Here is a 16465-nt window from a genome sequence, read left to right on the forward strand (position 1 = left end):
CTTCCCCCAGGCTGAGCATCGCACCCTCTCTCTCTCCCCCTTCCCCCAGGCAGAGCATCGCACCCTCTCTCTCCCCCCCCTTCCCCCAGGCAGAGCATCGCACCCTCTCTCTCCCCCCCCTTCCCCCAGGCAGAGCATCGCACCCTCTCTCTCCCCCCCCTTCCCCCAGGCAGAGCATCGCACCCTCTCCCTCCCCCCCTTCCCCCAGGCAGAGCATCGCACCCTCTCTCTCCCTCCCCCCCTTCCCCCAGGCAGAGCATCGCACCCTCTCCCTCTCCCCCTTCCCCCAGGCAGAGCATCGCACCCTCTCTCTCCCCCCCCTTCCCCCAGGCAGAGCATCGCACCCTCTCTCCCCCCCCCCTTCCCCCAGGCAGAGCATCGCACCCTCTCCCCCCCCCCCTTCCCCCAGGCAGAGCATCGCACCTGCTGCTGCACACTATTGCACCCAGAGTCGGTGACGTACAATCCCTTTTTATTCCCCCTGAGGCTCATACATGATAAGCTCCATCAGATATGACCTCCTGTTATATCACACCTCGGGGCTGGAAACAGCAGAAGCAGGGAAGAGGGGAAACATCCTGCCGCTTGTACGGCAACTGCGCACTGACTGCCGGGAACCACAGGCTCCTCCCACACAGGAGGCCGGTCACATGGGTGTGACGTCAGCAGAGGTCCCTCTGGCCGCTGGGATCTAGCCTCTACCCTTCTTCTTTCCTCGCTGTCCTCCGCCGCCGTCACTCGTCCTCTGCTCCCGGGATTATGGCGCTCCTGACCTCCGGTGTTCTGTCCGGGTCTCTCCGGCTCCAGCCATGTGCGCGGGTGCTGCAGAGCAGAGCCAGGTGAGGCCGCTGCGCTCAGAGCTGATGTTCCGGTGCTCTGTGATGGTTTTGACCTTGGGTCTAATGCTGCAGTGATATTATAGTTTGGGGGGCGGCAGTGCTAGGGGCTCGCACTCTAATCCGTGTCCTGCGAGGAGGGGGGGGAATGTCCTCTCCTGCCCTGCGAGACTGGGAGGGGGGGGGGGGTGCTCTCCTGCCCTGTGAGGAGGGGGGGAGGGTGTCCTCTCCTGCCCTGTGAGGAGGGGGGGGAGGGTGTCCTCTCCTGCCCTGTGAGGAGGGGGGGAGGGTGTCCTCTCCTGCCCTGTGAGGAGGGGGGGAGGGTGTCCTCTCCTGCCCTGTGAGGAGGGGGGGAGGGTGTCCTCTCCTGCCCTGCGAGACTGGGGGGGGGGGTGCTCTCCTGCCCTGTGAGGAGGGGGGGAGGGTGTCCTCTCCTGCCCTGTGAGGAGGGGGGGAGGGTGTCCTCTCCTGCCCTGCGAGACTGGGGGGGGGGGGGTGCTCTCCTGCCCTGTGAGGAGGGGGGGAGGGTGTCCTCTCCTGCCCTGCGAGACTGGGGGGGGGGGGTGCTCTCCTGCCCTGTGAGGAGGGGGGGAGGGTGTCCTCTCCTGCCCTGCGAGACTGGGGGGAGGGGGGGGTGCTCTCCTGCCCTGTGAGGAGGGGGGGGGGGTGGTGTCCTCTCCTGCCCTGTGAGGAGGGGGGGGGGGGTGGTGTCCTCTCCTCCCCTGTGAGGAGGGGGGGGGGTGCTCTCCTGCCCTGTGAGGAGGGGGGGGGTGGTGTCCTCTCCTCCCCTGTGAGGAGGGGGGGGGGTGCTCTCCTGCCCTGTGAGGAGGGGGGGGGTGCTCTCCTGCCCTGTGAGGAGGGGGGGGGGTGCTCTCCTGCCCTGTGAGGAGGAGGGGGGGGGGTGTGGTGTCCTCTCCTGCCCTGTGAGGAGGGGGGGGGGTGGTGTCCTCTCCTCCCCTGTGAGGAGGGGGGGGGTGTGTGGTGTCCTCTCCTCCCTGTGAGGAGGGGGGGGGGTGTGGTGTCCTCTCCTCCCCTGTGAGGAGGGGGGGGGTGGTGTCCTCTCCTCCCCTGTGAGGAGGGGGGGGGGTGGTGTCCTCTCCTCCCCTGTGAGGAGGGGGGGTGTCCTCTCCTGCCCTGTGTGGAGGGGGGGGGTGGTGTCCTCTCCTCCCTGTGAGGAGGGGGGGGGGGGGTGGTGTCCTCTCCTCCCTGTGAGGAGGGGGGGGTGTCCTCTCCTGCCCTGTGTGGAGGGGGGGGTGGTGTCCTCTCCTCCCCTGTGAGGAGGGGGGGTGTGGTGTCCTCTCCTCCCCTGTGAGGAGGGGGGGGGGTGGTGTCCTCTCCTGCCCTGCGAGACTGGGAGGGGGGGGGGTGCTCTCCTGCCCTGTGAGGAGGGGGGGGGGGTGGTGTCCTCTCCTGCCCTGCGAGACTGGGAGGGGGGGGGGTGCTCTCCTGCCCTGTGAGGAGGGGGGGGGGGGTGGTGTCCTCTCCTCCCCTGTGAGGAGGGGGGGGGGTGCTCTCCTGCCCTGTGAGGAGGGGGGGGTGCGCTCTCCTGCCCTGTGAGGAGGGGGGGGGTGCTCTCCTGCCCTGTGAGGAGGGGGGGTGTCCTCTCCTGCCCTGTGAGGAGGAGGGGGGGGGGTGTGGTGTCCTCTCCTGCCCTGTGAGGAGGGGGGGGGGGGGTGGTGTCCTCTCCTCCCCTGTGAGGAGGGGGGGGGTGTGGTGTCCTCTCCTCCCCTGTGAGGAGGGGGGGGGGGGTGGTGTCCTCTCCTCCCCTGTGAGGAGGGGGGGGGTGTGGTGTCCTCTCCTCCCCTGTGAGGAGGGGGGGGGTGTGGTGTCCTCTCCTCCCCTGTGAGGAGGGGGGGGGTGTGGTGTCCTCTCCTCCCTGTGAGGAGGGGGGGGGTGTGGTGTCCTCTCCTCCCCTGTGAGGAGGGGGGGGTGTGGTGTCCTCTCCTCCCCTGTGAGGAGGGGGGGTGTCCTCTCCTGCCCTGTGTGGAGGGGGGGGTGGTGTCCTCTCCTCCCCTGTGAGGAGGGGGGGGGGTGTGGTGTCCTCTCCTCCCCTGTGAGGAGGGGGGGGGTGTGTGGTGTCCTCTCTCCCCTGTGAGGAGGGGGGGGTGTGGTGTCCTCTCCTCCCCTGTGAGGAGGGGGGGTGTCCTCTCCTGCCCTGTGTGGAGGGGGGGGTGGTGTCCTCTCCTCCCCTGTGAGGAGGGGGGGGGTGTGGTGTCCTCTCCTCCCCTGTGAGGAGGGGAGGGGGGGGTGCTCTCCTGCCCTGTGTGGAGGGGGGGGTGGTGTCCTCTCCTCCCCTGTGAGGAGGGGGGGGTGTGGTGTCCTCTCCTCCCCTGTGAGGAGGGGAGGGGGGGGGTGCTTTCCTGCCCTGTGAGGAGGGGGGGTGTCCTCTCCTGCCCTGTGTGGAGGGGGGGGTGGTGTCCTCTCCTCCCCTGTGAGGAGGGGGGGGGGGGGTGGTGTCCTCTCCTGCCCTGTGAGGAGGGGGGGGGGTCCTCTCCTCCCCTCCCCTGTGAGGAGGGGGTGTCCTCTCCTGCCCTGTGTGGAGGGGGGTGGGGTGTCAATCGATCCTGTCTACAGTCACCACTAGAGGGAGCCCCCTGTATGTCAGACAGACTGTTGCGTTGTCAGGTGTAATGTGTGCAGGGTTCTGATGTTGGGGGGGGGTTGGTCTTTCTGCCCCCGTGTGTTGGTTTCTCGGGGTCTCTATTGTGGGGGTTTTGCTTTCATGGCTGTTGTTACTGAGGCGTAGACGTGTGACACATGAGCGGTGCATAGTGAGGTGGATGAGCGGTGGCGTGGGGCAGTGGAGGGGCAGGTGGCGCGGTGGCCGGTTATGTGGGGCAGTGGAGGGGCGGTGGCCGGTTATGTGGGGCAGTGGAGGGGCGGTGGCCGGTTATGTGGGGCAGGTGGCCAGTGACTGTGGGCGGTGGAGGGGGCAGGTGACTGTGGGCGGTGGAGGGGGCAGGTGACTGTGGGCGGTGGAGGGGGCAGGTGACTGTGGGCGGTGGAGGGGGCAGGTGACTGTGGGCGGTGGAGGGGGCAGGTGACTGTGGGCGGTGGAGGGGGCAGGTGACTGTGGGCGGTGGAGGGGGCAGGTGACTGTGGGCGGTGGAGGGGCAGGTGACTGTGGGCGGTGGAGGGGGCAGGTGACTGTGGGCGGTGGAGGGGGCAGGTGACTGTGGGCGGTGGAGGGGGCAGGTGACTGTGGGCGGTGGAGGGGGCAGGTGACTGTGGGCGGTGGAGGGGGCAGGTGACTGTGGGCGGTGGAGGGGGCAGGTGACTGTGGGCGGTGGAGGGGGCAGGTGACTGTGGGCGGTGGAGGGGGCAGGTGACTGTGGGCGGTGGAGGGGCAGGGTGACTGTGGGCGGTGGAGGGGGCAGGTGACTGTGGGCGGTGGAGGGGGCAGGTGACTGTGGGCGGTGGAGGGGGCAGGTGACTGTGGGCGGTGGAGGGGGCAGGTGACTGTGGGCGGTGGAGGGGGCAGGTGACTGTGGGCGGTGGAGGGGGCCAGGTGACTGTGGGCGGTGGAGGGGGCAGGTGACTGTGGGCGGTGGAGGGGGCAGGTGACTGTGGGCGGTGGAGGGGCAGGTGACTGTGGGCGGTGGAGGGGGCAGGTGACTGTGGGCGGTGGAGGGGCAGGTGACTGTGGGCGGTGGAGGGGGCAGGTGACTGTGGGCGGTGGAGGGGGCAGGTGACTGTGGGCGGTGGAGGGGGCAGGTGACTGTGGGCGGTGGAGGGGGCAGGTGACTGTGGGCGGTGGAGGGGGCAGGCGATTCGGGGCGGTGGAGGGGGCAGGCGATTCGGGGCGGTGGAGGGGGCAGGTGACTGTGGGCGGTGGAGGGGGCAGGTGACTGTGGGCGGTGGAGGGGGCAGGCGACTGTGGGCGGTGGAGGGGGGCAGGCGACTGTGGGCGGTGGAGGGGGCAGGCGACTGTGGGCGGTGGAGGGGGCAGGCGACTGTGGGCGGTGGAGGGGGCAGGCGACTGTGGGCGGTGGAGGGGGCAGGCGATTCGGGGCGGTGGAGGGGGCAGGCGATTCGGGGCGGTGGAGGGGGCAGGCGATTCGGGGCGGTGGAGGGGGCAGGTGACTGTGGGCGGTGGAGGGGGCAGGTGACTGTGGGCGGTGGAGGGGGCAGGTGACTGGGCGGTGGAGGGGGCAGGTGACTGTGGGCGGTGGAGAGGGCAGGTGACTGTGGGCGGTGGAGGGGGCAGGCGATTCGGGCGGTGGAGGGGGGCAGGCGACTGTGGGCGGTGGAGGGGGCAGGCGACTCTGGGCGGTGGAGGGGGGCAGGCGACTCTGGGCGGTGGAGGGGGGCAGGCGACTGGGGCGGTGGAGGGGGCAGGCGACTGTGGGCGGTGGAGGGGGCAGGCGACTGTGGGCGGTGGAGGGGGCAGGTGACTGTGGGCGGTGGAGGGGGCAGGTGACTGTGGGCGGTGGAGGGGGCAGGTGACTGTGGGCGGTGGAGGGGGCAGGTGACTGTGGGCGGTGGAAGGGGGCAGGTGACTGTGGGCGGTGGAGGGGGGCAGGTGACTGTGGGCGGTGGAGGGGGCAGGTGACTGTGGGCGGTGGAGGGGGCAGGTGACTGTGGGCGGTGGAGGGGGCAGGTGACTGTGGGCGGTGGAGGGGGCAGGTGACTGTGGGCGGTGGAGGGGGCAGGTGACTGTGGGCGGTGGAGGGGGCAGGTGACTGTGGGCGGTGGAGGGGGCAGGTGACTGTGGGCGGTGGAGGGGGCAGGTGACTGTGGGCGGTGGAGGGGGCAGGCGATTCGGGCGGTGGAGGGGGCAGGCGATTCGGGGCGGTGGAGGGGGCAGGTGACTGTGGGCGGTGGAGGGGGCAGGTGACTGTGGGCGGTGGAGGGGGCAGGTGACTGTGGGCGGTGGAGGGGGCAGGTGACTGTGGGCGGTGGAGGGGGCAGGTGACTGTGGGCGGTGGAGGGGGCAGGTGACTGTGGGCGGTGGAGGGGGGCAGGCGATTCGGGGCGGTGGAGGGGGCAGGTGACTGGGCGGTGGAGGGGGCAGGTGACTGTGGGCGGTGGAGGGGGCAGGTGACTGTGGGCGGTGGAGGGGGCAGGGGACTGTGGGCGGTGGAGGGGGGCAGGCGACTGTGGGCGGTGGAGGGGGGCAGGCGACTGTGGGCGGTGGGAGGGGGGCAGGCGATTCGGGGCGGTGGAGGGGCAGGTGACTGGGCGGTGGAGGGGGCAGGTGACTGTGGGCGGTGGAGGGGGCAGGGGACTGTGGGCGGTGGAGGGGGGCAGGCGACTGGTGGGCGGTGGAGGGGGGCAGGCGACTGTGGGCGGTGGAGGGGGGCAGGCGACTGTGGGCGGTGGAGGGGGGCAGGCGACTGTGGGCGGTGGAGGGGGGCAGGCGACTGTGGGCGGTGGAGGGGGGCAGGCGACTGTGGGCGGTGGAGGGGGGCAGGCGACTGTGGGCGGTGGAGGGGGGCAGGCGACTGTGGGCGGTGGAGGGGGGCAGGCGACTGTGGCGGTGGAGGGGGGCAGGCGACTCTGGGCGGTGGAGGGGGGCAGGTGACTCTGGGCGGTGGAGGGGGGCAGGCGACTGTGGGCGGTGGAGGGGGGCAGGTGACTGTGGGCGGTGGAGGGGGCAGGCGACTGTGGGCGGTGGAGGGGGCAGGCGACTCTGGGCGGTGGAGGGGGGCAGGTGACTCTGGGCGGTGGAGGGGGGCAGGTGACTCTGGGCGGTGGAGGGGGGCAGGTGACTGTGGGCGGTGGAGGGGCAGGCGACTCGGGGCGGTGGAGGGGGGCAGGTGACTGTGGGCGGTGGAGGGGGGCAGGTGACTGTGGGCGGTGGAGGGGGGCAGGTGACTGTGGGCGGTGGAGGGGGCAGGCGACTGTGGGCGGTGGAGGGGGGCAGGCGACTCTGGGCGGTGGAGGGGGGCAGGCGACTCTGGCGGTGGAGGGGGGCAGGTGACTCGGGGCGGTGGAGGGGCAGGAGCCGCTGTGTGACTCCGTTTATAGATCACCTTGTGTGTCCCTGACATTCTCGGCCTCAGCTGTCGCTCGGGGGGGCCGCTCTTCGGAGCTGACATCCCATGTGTCGTCCTTCCTATTCTCGGACCCTCAGAGATGGTGTATGTTATATACAGTCAGGTCCAGGATGCTTTCGTCAGTGATGAATCGTTGTGATTTCAGCTCTGCAGGTCGCTATATGTGATAATGAAACGACTGAGACACAAGTGAAGAAGTGGAGACTTTCAGGATTATATAAAGGGGCTGATCAGAAATCTCCTGTGCAATGTTCAGGGATGGCGGCCATTTGTCTACAGATCTCCTCACTTCAGGGCTCAGAAGTGACCAAGTGACCTTCCCAGACATGTCCATGTTTAACCCTTTGAGGAGACGCCTTTGTAGCAATGACTGAAGTTTACCGGCCATGGAGATCACCATCTCTGGTCTCCTCCAGGGTGAGGCTTCCAGCCATGGTCTCCTCTGGTGTGAAAATTCTGATCATGACATCTCCATCGCTGGTCTCCTCTGCAGTGAGGCTTCTGGCTGTGGACGTCTCCATCGCTGGTCTCCTCCGGTGTGAAAATTCTGATCATGGACATCTCCATCGCTGGTCTCCTCTGGTGTGAGGCTTCTGGCTTGTGGACGTCTCCATTGTTGGTCTCCTCTGGTGTGAGGCTTCTGGCTGTGGACGTCTCCATTGTTGGTCTCCTCTGGTGTGAGGGGCTTCTGGCTGTGGACGTCTCCATTGTTGGTCTCCTCAGGTGTGCGGCTCTCGGCTGTGGACGTCTCCATCGCTGGTCTTCTCCGGGGTGAGGCTCTCGGTTGTGGACGTCTCCATCGCTGGTCTCCTCTGGTGTGAGGCTCTCGGCTGTGGATGTCTCAATCGCTGGTCTCCTCCGGTGTGAGGCTCTCGGTTGTGGACGTCTCCATCGCTGGTCTCCTCTGGTGTGAGGCTCTCGGCTGTGGACGTCTCCACCGGTGTGAGGCTCTCGGCTGTGGACGTCTCCATTGCTGGTCTCCACCGGTGTGAGGCTCTCGGCTGTGGACGTCTCCATCGCTGGTCTCCTCCGGTGGGAGGCTCTCGGTTGTGGACGTCTCCATCGCTGGTCTCCACCGGTGTGAGGCTCTCGGTTGTTGACGTCTCCATCGCTGGTCTCCTCCGGGGTGAGGCTTCTGGCTGTGGATGTCTCCATCGCTGGTCTCCTCCGGTGTGAGGCTTCTGGCTGTGGATGTCTCCATCGCTGGTCTCCTCCGGTGTGAGGCTCTCGGTTGTTGACGTCTCCATTGTTGGTCTCCTCAGGTGTGAGGCTCTCGGTGTTGACGTCTCCATCGCTGGTCTCCTCCGGTGTGAGGCTCTCGGCTGTGGATGTCTCCATCGCTGGTCTCCTCCGGGGTGAGGCTCTCGGCTGTGGATGTCTCCATCGCTGGTCTCCTCCGGGGTGAGGCTCTCGGCTGTGGATGTCTCCATCGCTGGTCTCCTCCGGGCTGAGGCTCTCGGCTGTGGACGTCTCCATCGCTGGTCTCCTCCGGTGTGAGGCTCTTGGTTGTGGATGTCTCCATCGCTGGTCTCCTCTGGTGTGAGGCTCTCGGCTGTGGATGTCTCCATCGCTGGTCTCCTCCGGTGTGAGGCTCTCGGCTGTGGATGTCTCCATCGCTGGTCTCCTCCGGGCTGAGGCTCTCGGCTGTGGACGTCTCCATCGCTGTTCTCCTCCGGTGTGAGGCTCTCGGCTGTGGATGTCTCCATCGCTGGTCCTCCTCTGGTGTGAGGCTCTCGGCTGTGGACGTCTCCATCGCTGGTCTCCTCTGGTGTGAGGCTCTCGGCTGTGGATGTCTCCATCGCTGGTCTCCTCTGGTTGAGGCTCTCGGCTGTGGATGTCTCCATCGCTGGTCTCCTCCGGGGTGAGGCTCTCGGCTGTGGATGTCTCAATCGCTGGTCTCCTCCGGGCTGAGGCTCTCGGCTGTGGATGTCTCCATCGCTGGTCTCCTCCGGGGTGAGGCTCTCGGCTGTGGATGTCTCCATCGCTGGTCTCCTCCGGGCTGAGGCTCTCGGCTGTGGACGTCTCCATCGCTGGTCTCCTCCAGGCTGAGGCTCTCGGCTGTGGACGTCTCCATCGCTGGTCTCCTCTGGTGTGAGGCTCTTGTTGTGGATGTCTCCATCGCTGGTCTCCTCCGGTGTGAGGCTCTCGGCTGTGGATGTCTCCATCGCTGGTCTCTCCGGTGTGAGGCTCTCGGCTGTGGACGTCTCCATCGCTGGTCTCCTCCAGGCTGAGGCTCTCGGCTGTGGACGTCTCCATCGCTGTCTCCTCTGGTGTGAGGCTCTTGGTTGTGGATGTCTCCATCGCTGGTCTCCTCTGGTGTGAGGCTCTTGGTTGTGGATGTCTCCATCGCTGGTCTCCTCTGGTGTGAGGCTTTGCCGCCTTTACTGCGGTTTCTTCAGTTGTTCCTTGTTTGTGCTCTTCCTCCTTACGTTTCGTTACTCCCTGTGAGATGCGGCTCGATAGGGTGAGATCTGGTGAGGACTCGGCCAGTGCAGAATTGTCCGTCTCTCTCTGAAGAGTCGTCCAATCATTGCTGCATTTGGTTGAATCTGAGCAGAAAGTCTCGTCCTGTGACTTCAGAATTCATCCGGCTGCTTCTGTCTTCATTAATAACCACTAGAGCCCAGGGCCACTAGATGCCATGTATACCCGGCCATCACACCACCTCCATCATCAGTAACCACTAGAGCCCCAGGGCCAATAGAAGCCATGTATACCCCCTCCATCACACCACCTCCATCATCAGTAACCACTAGAGCCCCAGGGCCAATAGAAGCCATGTATACCCGGCCATCACACCACCTCCATCATCAGTAACCACTAGTGCCCCAGGGCCAATAGAAGCCATGTATACCCGGCCATCACACCACCTCCATCATCAATAACCACTAGAGCCCAGGGCCAATAGAAGCCATGTATACCCGGCATCACACCACCTCCATCATCAATAACCACTAGAGCCCCAGGGCCAATAGAAGCCATGTATATCCCGGCCATCACACCACCTCCATCATCAGTAACCACTAGTGCCCCAGGGCCAATAGAAGCCATGTATACCCGGCCATCACACCACCTCCATCATCAATAACCACTAGAGCCCCAGGGCCAATAGAAGCCATGTATACCTGGCCATCACACCACCTCCATCATCAATAACCACTAGAGCCCCAGGGCCAATAGAAGCCATGTATACCCGGCCATCACACCACCTCCATCATCAATAACCACTAGAGCCCCAGGGCCAATAGAAGCCATGTATACCCAACCATCACACCACCTCCATCATCAGTAACCACTAGTGCCCCAGGGCTAATAGAAGCCATGTATACCCGGCCATCACACCACCTCCATCATCAGTAACCACTAGAGCCCAGGGCCAATAGAAGCCATGTATACCCAACCATCACACCACCTCCATCATCAGTAACCACTAGAGCCCAAGGGCCAATAGAAGCCATGTATACCCAGCCATCACACCACCTCCATCATCAGTAACCACTAGAGCCCAAGGGCCAATAGAAGCATGTATACCCAACCATCACACCACCTCCATCATCAATAACCACTAGAGCCCAAGGGCCAATAGAAGCCATGTATACCCAGCCATCACACCACCTCCATCATCAGTAACCACTAGAGCCCCAGGGCCATTGTTAGCCCTGAATGTCTAGGGCGATGGCGGGAGCCGCAATCTCGGGCGTTAGTCATGGAGGATAAGGCGTCGCCTCCTGGCGTTTCACCTACGGCCGGGGGACAGCAGGTCTTATTTCAGCAGCTGCCAAAAACGTTTTGGATGAAGAGTGGGAATTCCTGATTTTTGGGCATTGGGTAACAATCCTGGTTCGGGGTGACTGGCGCCCGTGCACCATCGCTCTTGTGCCCCGGAGGCGCGGGATTTCCGGGCTGATGTCATCGTTGTTGGTTTGTGTCATTTCTCACCGATGGTTATAATTGGATCCTGGGATGATGACATCATCACATGGGGCGGAGCTTATGCTCTGCAGCATTCCAGTCTGCGTCGTGTCACGACTATGGTTGTCCTGTGGCTAGAACGTGTTGGCGCGGCCTTTTCTTCTTTATGAAGCCATCAGGAGCTACAAGGAACTCCATCCTGTCATGCAGGGCTACCCCCAGGGACCCGAAGACCAGTGCCGGTAACAGCAACGCACATTATAATCCCAGTTCCCCCCCATCCCCGAGGACTGGTGACCGGCTAGGTTGGACCGCCATGGATGGCCACCCAGGGGTGGAGCAGATCCCGTCCACTAGACGACAACCAGGAGGAGCGGGCAGACAGTCAGTGAAGTGAGAGGAGAGGGACGTAACCGCACTGACGGGGAGTGTGACGGCCACCTGAGGGCCCAGGCGCGTGGTTGCTGGTAGAGTACGGTGGAGTACTCCCGGAGCCATAGCACCGACGGGGTACAGAATCCTAGGTCAGGAAAACACTCCAGGCAGACATGATAAAGTCTGCACAGTGAGGGGACCATCCAGGACCTCACCGACCGTAAAGTCCAGGGCACCAGCAGTGACGAGAGAACCAGGGACCGGAACAGAACACTGACCTTACAGGGTTCACACTGCCGCCGTAGAGACCAGAGACTGAGGCAACCAGGAGGGGGAACCCCAGACGCTCCAAGCCATGGGGACCCACCAACCACAGACAGGTGCAGGGGAAAGAAGCCACCAGGTCACAACCGGCACTGGGACTGAGGTGACCATCCAGGACCTCACTGACCGTAAAATCCAGGCACCAGCAGTGACCAGAGAACCAGGACCGGAACAGAACACCGACCCTACAGGGTTCACACTGCCGCCGTAGAGACCAGAGACTGATGCAACCAGGAGGGGAACCCCAGACGCTCCAAGCCATGGGGACCCACCAACCACAGACAGGTGCAGGGGAAAGAAGCCACCAGGTCCACCACCGGCACTGGGACTGAGGGGACCATCCAGGACCTCACTGACCGTAAGGTCCGGGGGCACCAGCAGTGACGAGAGAACCAGGGACCGTAACAGAACACCAACCCTACAGGTTCACACTGCCGCCGTAGAGACCCAGAGACTGAGGCAACCAGGAGGGGACCCCCAGACGCTCCAAGCCATGGGGACCCACCAACCAGAGACAGGTGCAGGGAAAGAAGCCACCAGGTCACCAAACTGGGACTGAAGGGACCATCCAGGACCTCACTTGACCGTAAAGTCCAGGGCACCAGCAGTGACTGGAGAACATGGGTCCGGAACAGAACACCGACCCTACAGGGTTCACACTGCGCCGTAGAGACCAGGAGACTGAGAGACTACCAGGAGGGGACCCCCAGACGCTCCAAGCCATGGGGACCCCCAGACGCTCAAGCCATGGGGACCCACCAACCACAGACAGGTGCAGGGAAAGAAGCCACCAGGTCACCAACTGGGGACTGAGGGGATCAGTGGTGAGGACCAGCCTTCTCCGAGTATAAGCCATAACAACGCTGTGAGTAAGAGAACCAGTTACACTGCAAGCCCTTGTGAGGCTACCTTCTTTCCACGCCTAACGTCACCTATCCCCTGGGGCCCCGGCCCTACTTGCAGAGGGCCCAACATCCAGGCTGCCACTAAGGGTATGTGCGCACTAGGCGTCTTTTCTTTTCACGCTGTGTTTTTGTGCGTTTTTGTCTCAAAAAACGCACCCGCGGCTAAAAAACACGACAAACGCATGCGTTTTTACCGCGTTTTGGTGCGTTTTTTGCTGCGCTTTTGCTCACTGCGTTTTTAATCAGTGCACAATGCCATTAAAGATTGTTGATGGAAAAAAAAAAAGGTCTGATGTCATTTCCTTCAAATGTTCTTCATTGTATGCAGGAGAGCAGACAGCTGCAGAACTACAAGGCTCAGCATGCTCCATCCAATAGTGTATGCAGGAGAGCAGACAGCTGCTGCAGAACTACAAGGCTCAGCATCCTCCATCCACTAGTGTATGCAGGAGAGCAGACAGCAGCTGCAGAACTACAAGGCTCAGCATGCTCATCCAATAGTGTATGCAGGAGAGCAGACAGCTGCTGCAGAACTACAAGGCTCAGCATCCTCCATCCACTAGTGTATGCAGGAGAGCAGACAGCAACTGCAGAACTACAAGGCTCAGCATACTCCATCCACTAGTGTATGCAGGAGAGCAGACAGCAGCTGCAGAACTAGTGTATGCAGGAGAGCAGACAGCAGCTGCAGAACTACAAGGCTCAGCATCCTCCACCAGGACTGTATGCAGGAGTTTTTTGCCCAAAAAGAACAAAAAAAACGACATGGGCTTCGCTATATTTTTGTATGCTAGCCAGGGTACAGCAGGCAGGTACAGGCTGCCCCCAACCCCCCAACTGCCTATTTGTACCCGTCTGGGAATCAAAAATATAGGAAAGCCCCTCTTTTTTTTTTTTTTATGAATTTCAAGAAATATTAAAAAAAAAAAGACATAGGCTTCGCCCAATTTTTGAGTCCAGCCGGGGTACAACTAGGCAGCTGGGGATTGGAATCCGCAGTGCAGAGTGCCCAAGCTTTCTGGGCACCCTGCTGCGAATTGCAGTCTGCAGCCACCCCAGAAAATGGCGCTTTCATAGAAAGCGCATCTTCTGGCGCTGTATCCAACTCTTCCAGCTGCCCTGGTGACGGTGGCTCGCTGGGTAGTAAATGGGGTTAGGGCTAGCTGTATATTGTCAGCTGGCCTTAAGCCCGAAATTCATGGTGTTACGCCAATATTAGACATGGCCACCATGAATTTCTAGCAATGATAAAAAAAACACAACACACAGAAAAAATATTTTTATTAGAAATAAAACACAACACAATTAGTGACTCAATCTTTATTGAAATAAAGAGCCCCCCTCCGCAGTAATCTGGGGTCAAGGGTCCCGCGTCGTCCAATCCGGATCCAATAGCATCTGATCGGTTTGCTGGAAGGCAAAGCGATCAGATCATATGTCAGGTTCAAGGGCCTGAATCACATCACACATCAGCTGATTGTATAAACGGCTTTTATACACTCCGGCAGATGCATCAGTGCAAAAAACAAATAAAATACTCACTTATGTGCTGATTACCGGCAGCTCCTGCAGCGGAGCCTGATCCCATCCGATCGCTGCAGGAGCTGCCGGTAATCAGGGATGAAGTCTCCTGACGGCAGGATCAGCTGATAAGTTAAGCCGGCCGGGCGCTAAAAAGCCGGCAACACCGCGAGAATTGCGATCAGCTGATGCGTCAGGTGACTGCATCAGGTGATCTATCGCCAGGTCCTGCAGGCTTTGTACGTGCCCCGGGGAGACTGCACACAGCAGGAGCGGCGGTACCGGAAGAGGAGCTGGGAGCGGGCATGGCACCGGGACCCTGCAGACAGGTGTATGACATTTTTTTTTCTACTGTTCACTTTTGTTTTCGCCGCTGCCTCCACCTCCCGCCCAGACATGGCGCCGCACGGAGCTGACATGCACAGGACTGGAGGCGGCGGTGACGGTACCGGGAGGATTCACGCTTCTGTGTTTACCAATAGAAGGAATCCTCTTCCTGTACACGTCACTTTACTGCCCAGAAATAATTGACATGGTCACCACAAAAACGCAGCTACAAAAAACCGCTGTGTGCGGACAGCACTTATGAAAACCCATTGACCTTGCTGGGGAAGCAAAGTCACTGCGTTTTCAGCGCAAAAACGCGGTAAACGCCGCTAAAAACGCAGCAAAAACGCCTAGTGCGCACAAGGCCTTACTCCAGCCCCAGCGGAGCGACTGTGCAGCGGCGGCCCCATCTAGCTACCCGCAACCCGCAAGTGGCGTCACAACAAAATCTCTATTATCAATCCCCTGTACATAACCCCGTTCAGGCGACTCCCAGGGTCTCAGAACCGGGCAACGCCCCCCAGTGAACGGTCCCCGTAAATATACTGCCCGGGACAGAGCACCCCATAGCCCTGGGGCGGGTCATTTACACACTGGATTTTTAGTCACTATTTAATAAATAAAGCTGTAAATTCCCGCTCCTGAGGTAGCGCATTGTAGAGAACTGGTGCAGCAGAGGAGAAGTCTGGAGATGGGGGGGGGGGGCGCAGGCACGGCATGGGGGGGGGGGGGCGCAGGCACGGCATGGGGGGGGGCGCGCAGGCATGGCGGCCGGACACGGATGAGGCCGGTGGCTTCGTTCAGGATGGTTTGGGCAAGGGGCAGTTTAGTGATGAGATGGGACTGGTGATCTGAGGACTTGTAATTCTTTGTCTTTTTAGCTCCTGGTGGTCTCATGTAGAGATGGGCCCCCCCTGACCCCATCCTTGGTGTAACAGAAGCTTTCAAGAGAGACACCAACGCTAAGAAGATGAACCTGGGCGTCGGGGCGTATCGTGATGACAGCGGGAAGCCCTACGTCCTCAGCAGTGTGCGCAAGGTGAGCACCGGCCGTCTGACCTGCACTGTATGGTGGGAATGGTCCTCCGCCGCCCCTGGGGCCTTTACTCTGGTCGTCATTGTTTGTTCACATTGTTCGGCTCGGCTGGACCCTTTTGGCGGGCTCGGCTGGACCCTTTTGGCGGGCTCGGCTGGACCCTTTTGGCGGGCTCGGCTGGACCCTTTTGGCGGGCTCGGCTGCACCCTTTTGGCGGGCTCGGCTGCACCCTTTTGGCGGGCTCGGCTGCACCCTTTTGGCGGGCTCGGCTGCACCCTTTTGGCGGGCTCGGCTGCACCCTTTTGGCGGGCTCGGCTGCACCCTTTTGGCGGGCTCGACTGCACCCTTTTGGCGGGCTCGGCTGCACACTTTTGGCGGGCTCGGTGGGACCTTCGTCTTCTCGTGAGGGTCTCCTCAGTGATCGGCCGTTGTGTACAGGCAGCCCCTCGGGATTGGTCTGATCACTGTGATAGGTGCAGTCCTCCTGTTTATAGAGGCACATGATGTAGGGTCCGGGTGGTGCTCTGCATGGTGGGGGGTTTATATCGGGGTCTCAGCTGTGGTGGTCCTCACCCGCTGGTTATGGTGTGGGAGAGGCGGCTGATGTAGCAGAGTCCCCTGTGCGTGTGCTGACCCTGGCTATGGGAGAGGGGTCTGCGCCCCTCTGCCGGGCGGGGACTGATCTTTCTACTTTGATCCTCTCCATTTTCTGCCAATGTCTCTATTTACTTGCTCTTTGATCCGCTGCTGATTCCCTGGGGTGACCCCGGCGGTGGCACTCGGAGGGGCCTCGCAGGCCAGCGTTTGTTACCAGTGTGTTGGGGTCTGGGAGCCCCCTGTCTGTGCCGTTGTCGCCCGCTGCCGTTCCTCTCTATTTATGCCTCTTTCTTTTTTAGGCTGAGGCACAGATGACAGCCAAGCACCTGGATAAAGAATACCTCGGCATCGGGGGGCTGCCGGAATTTGCCCGTGCGTCTGCTCAGCTCGCACTGGGAGACAACTCTGAGGTCATCCAGAGCGGCCGGGTGAGTGTCGGGAGGTTGGGGTAGGTGGGGCGGGTGAGTACCGGCAAGCAGTTGGGGGGCGGGTGAATACCTGAACGCCGTCAGGTCGGTGGGGGGGGGGGCTGGGTGGTGACGTAGGCTGTCGGGGGGGCGTGGGGTTGCAGGCTGTCGGGGGGGCGTGAGGTTGCAGGCTGTCGGTGGGCGTGGGGTTGCAGGCTGTCGGGGG

The 16465-nt window shown here is 62.6% G+C and overlaps 1 protein-coding gene across 1 annotated transcript in view; it reads left to right on the forward strand.

The window, feature by feature from the left end:
- Positions 1–655: 655 nt before the first annotated feature.
- Positions 656–16465, forward strand: part of GOT2 (glutamic-oxaloacetic transaminase 2) — a 34723-nt gene continuing 18913 nt past the window's right edge. The window contains 4 exon segments of the mRNA XM_075333548.1: positions 656–839; positions 15081–15108; positions 15110–15238; positions 16132–16260. Coding sequence (XP_075189663.1) covers positions 760–839; positions 15081–15108; positions 15110–15238; positions 16132–16260 — 366 coding nt within the window. The 5' untranslated portion in view covers positions 656–759.

Source organism: Anomaloglossus baeobatrachus, unplaced genomic scaffold (genome assembly GCF_048569485.1).
Source record: "Anomaloglossus baeobatrachus isolate aAnoBae1 unplaced genomic scaffold, aAnoBae1.hap1 Scaffold_86, whole genome shotgun sequence".
Lineage (NCBI taxonomy): Eukaryota > Metazoa > Chordata > Amphibia > Anura > Aromobatidae > Anomaloglossus > Anomaloglossus baeobatrachus.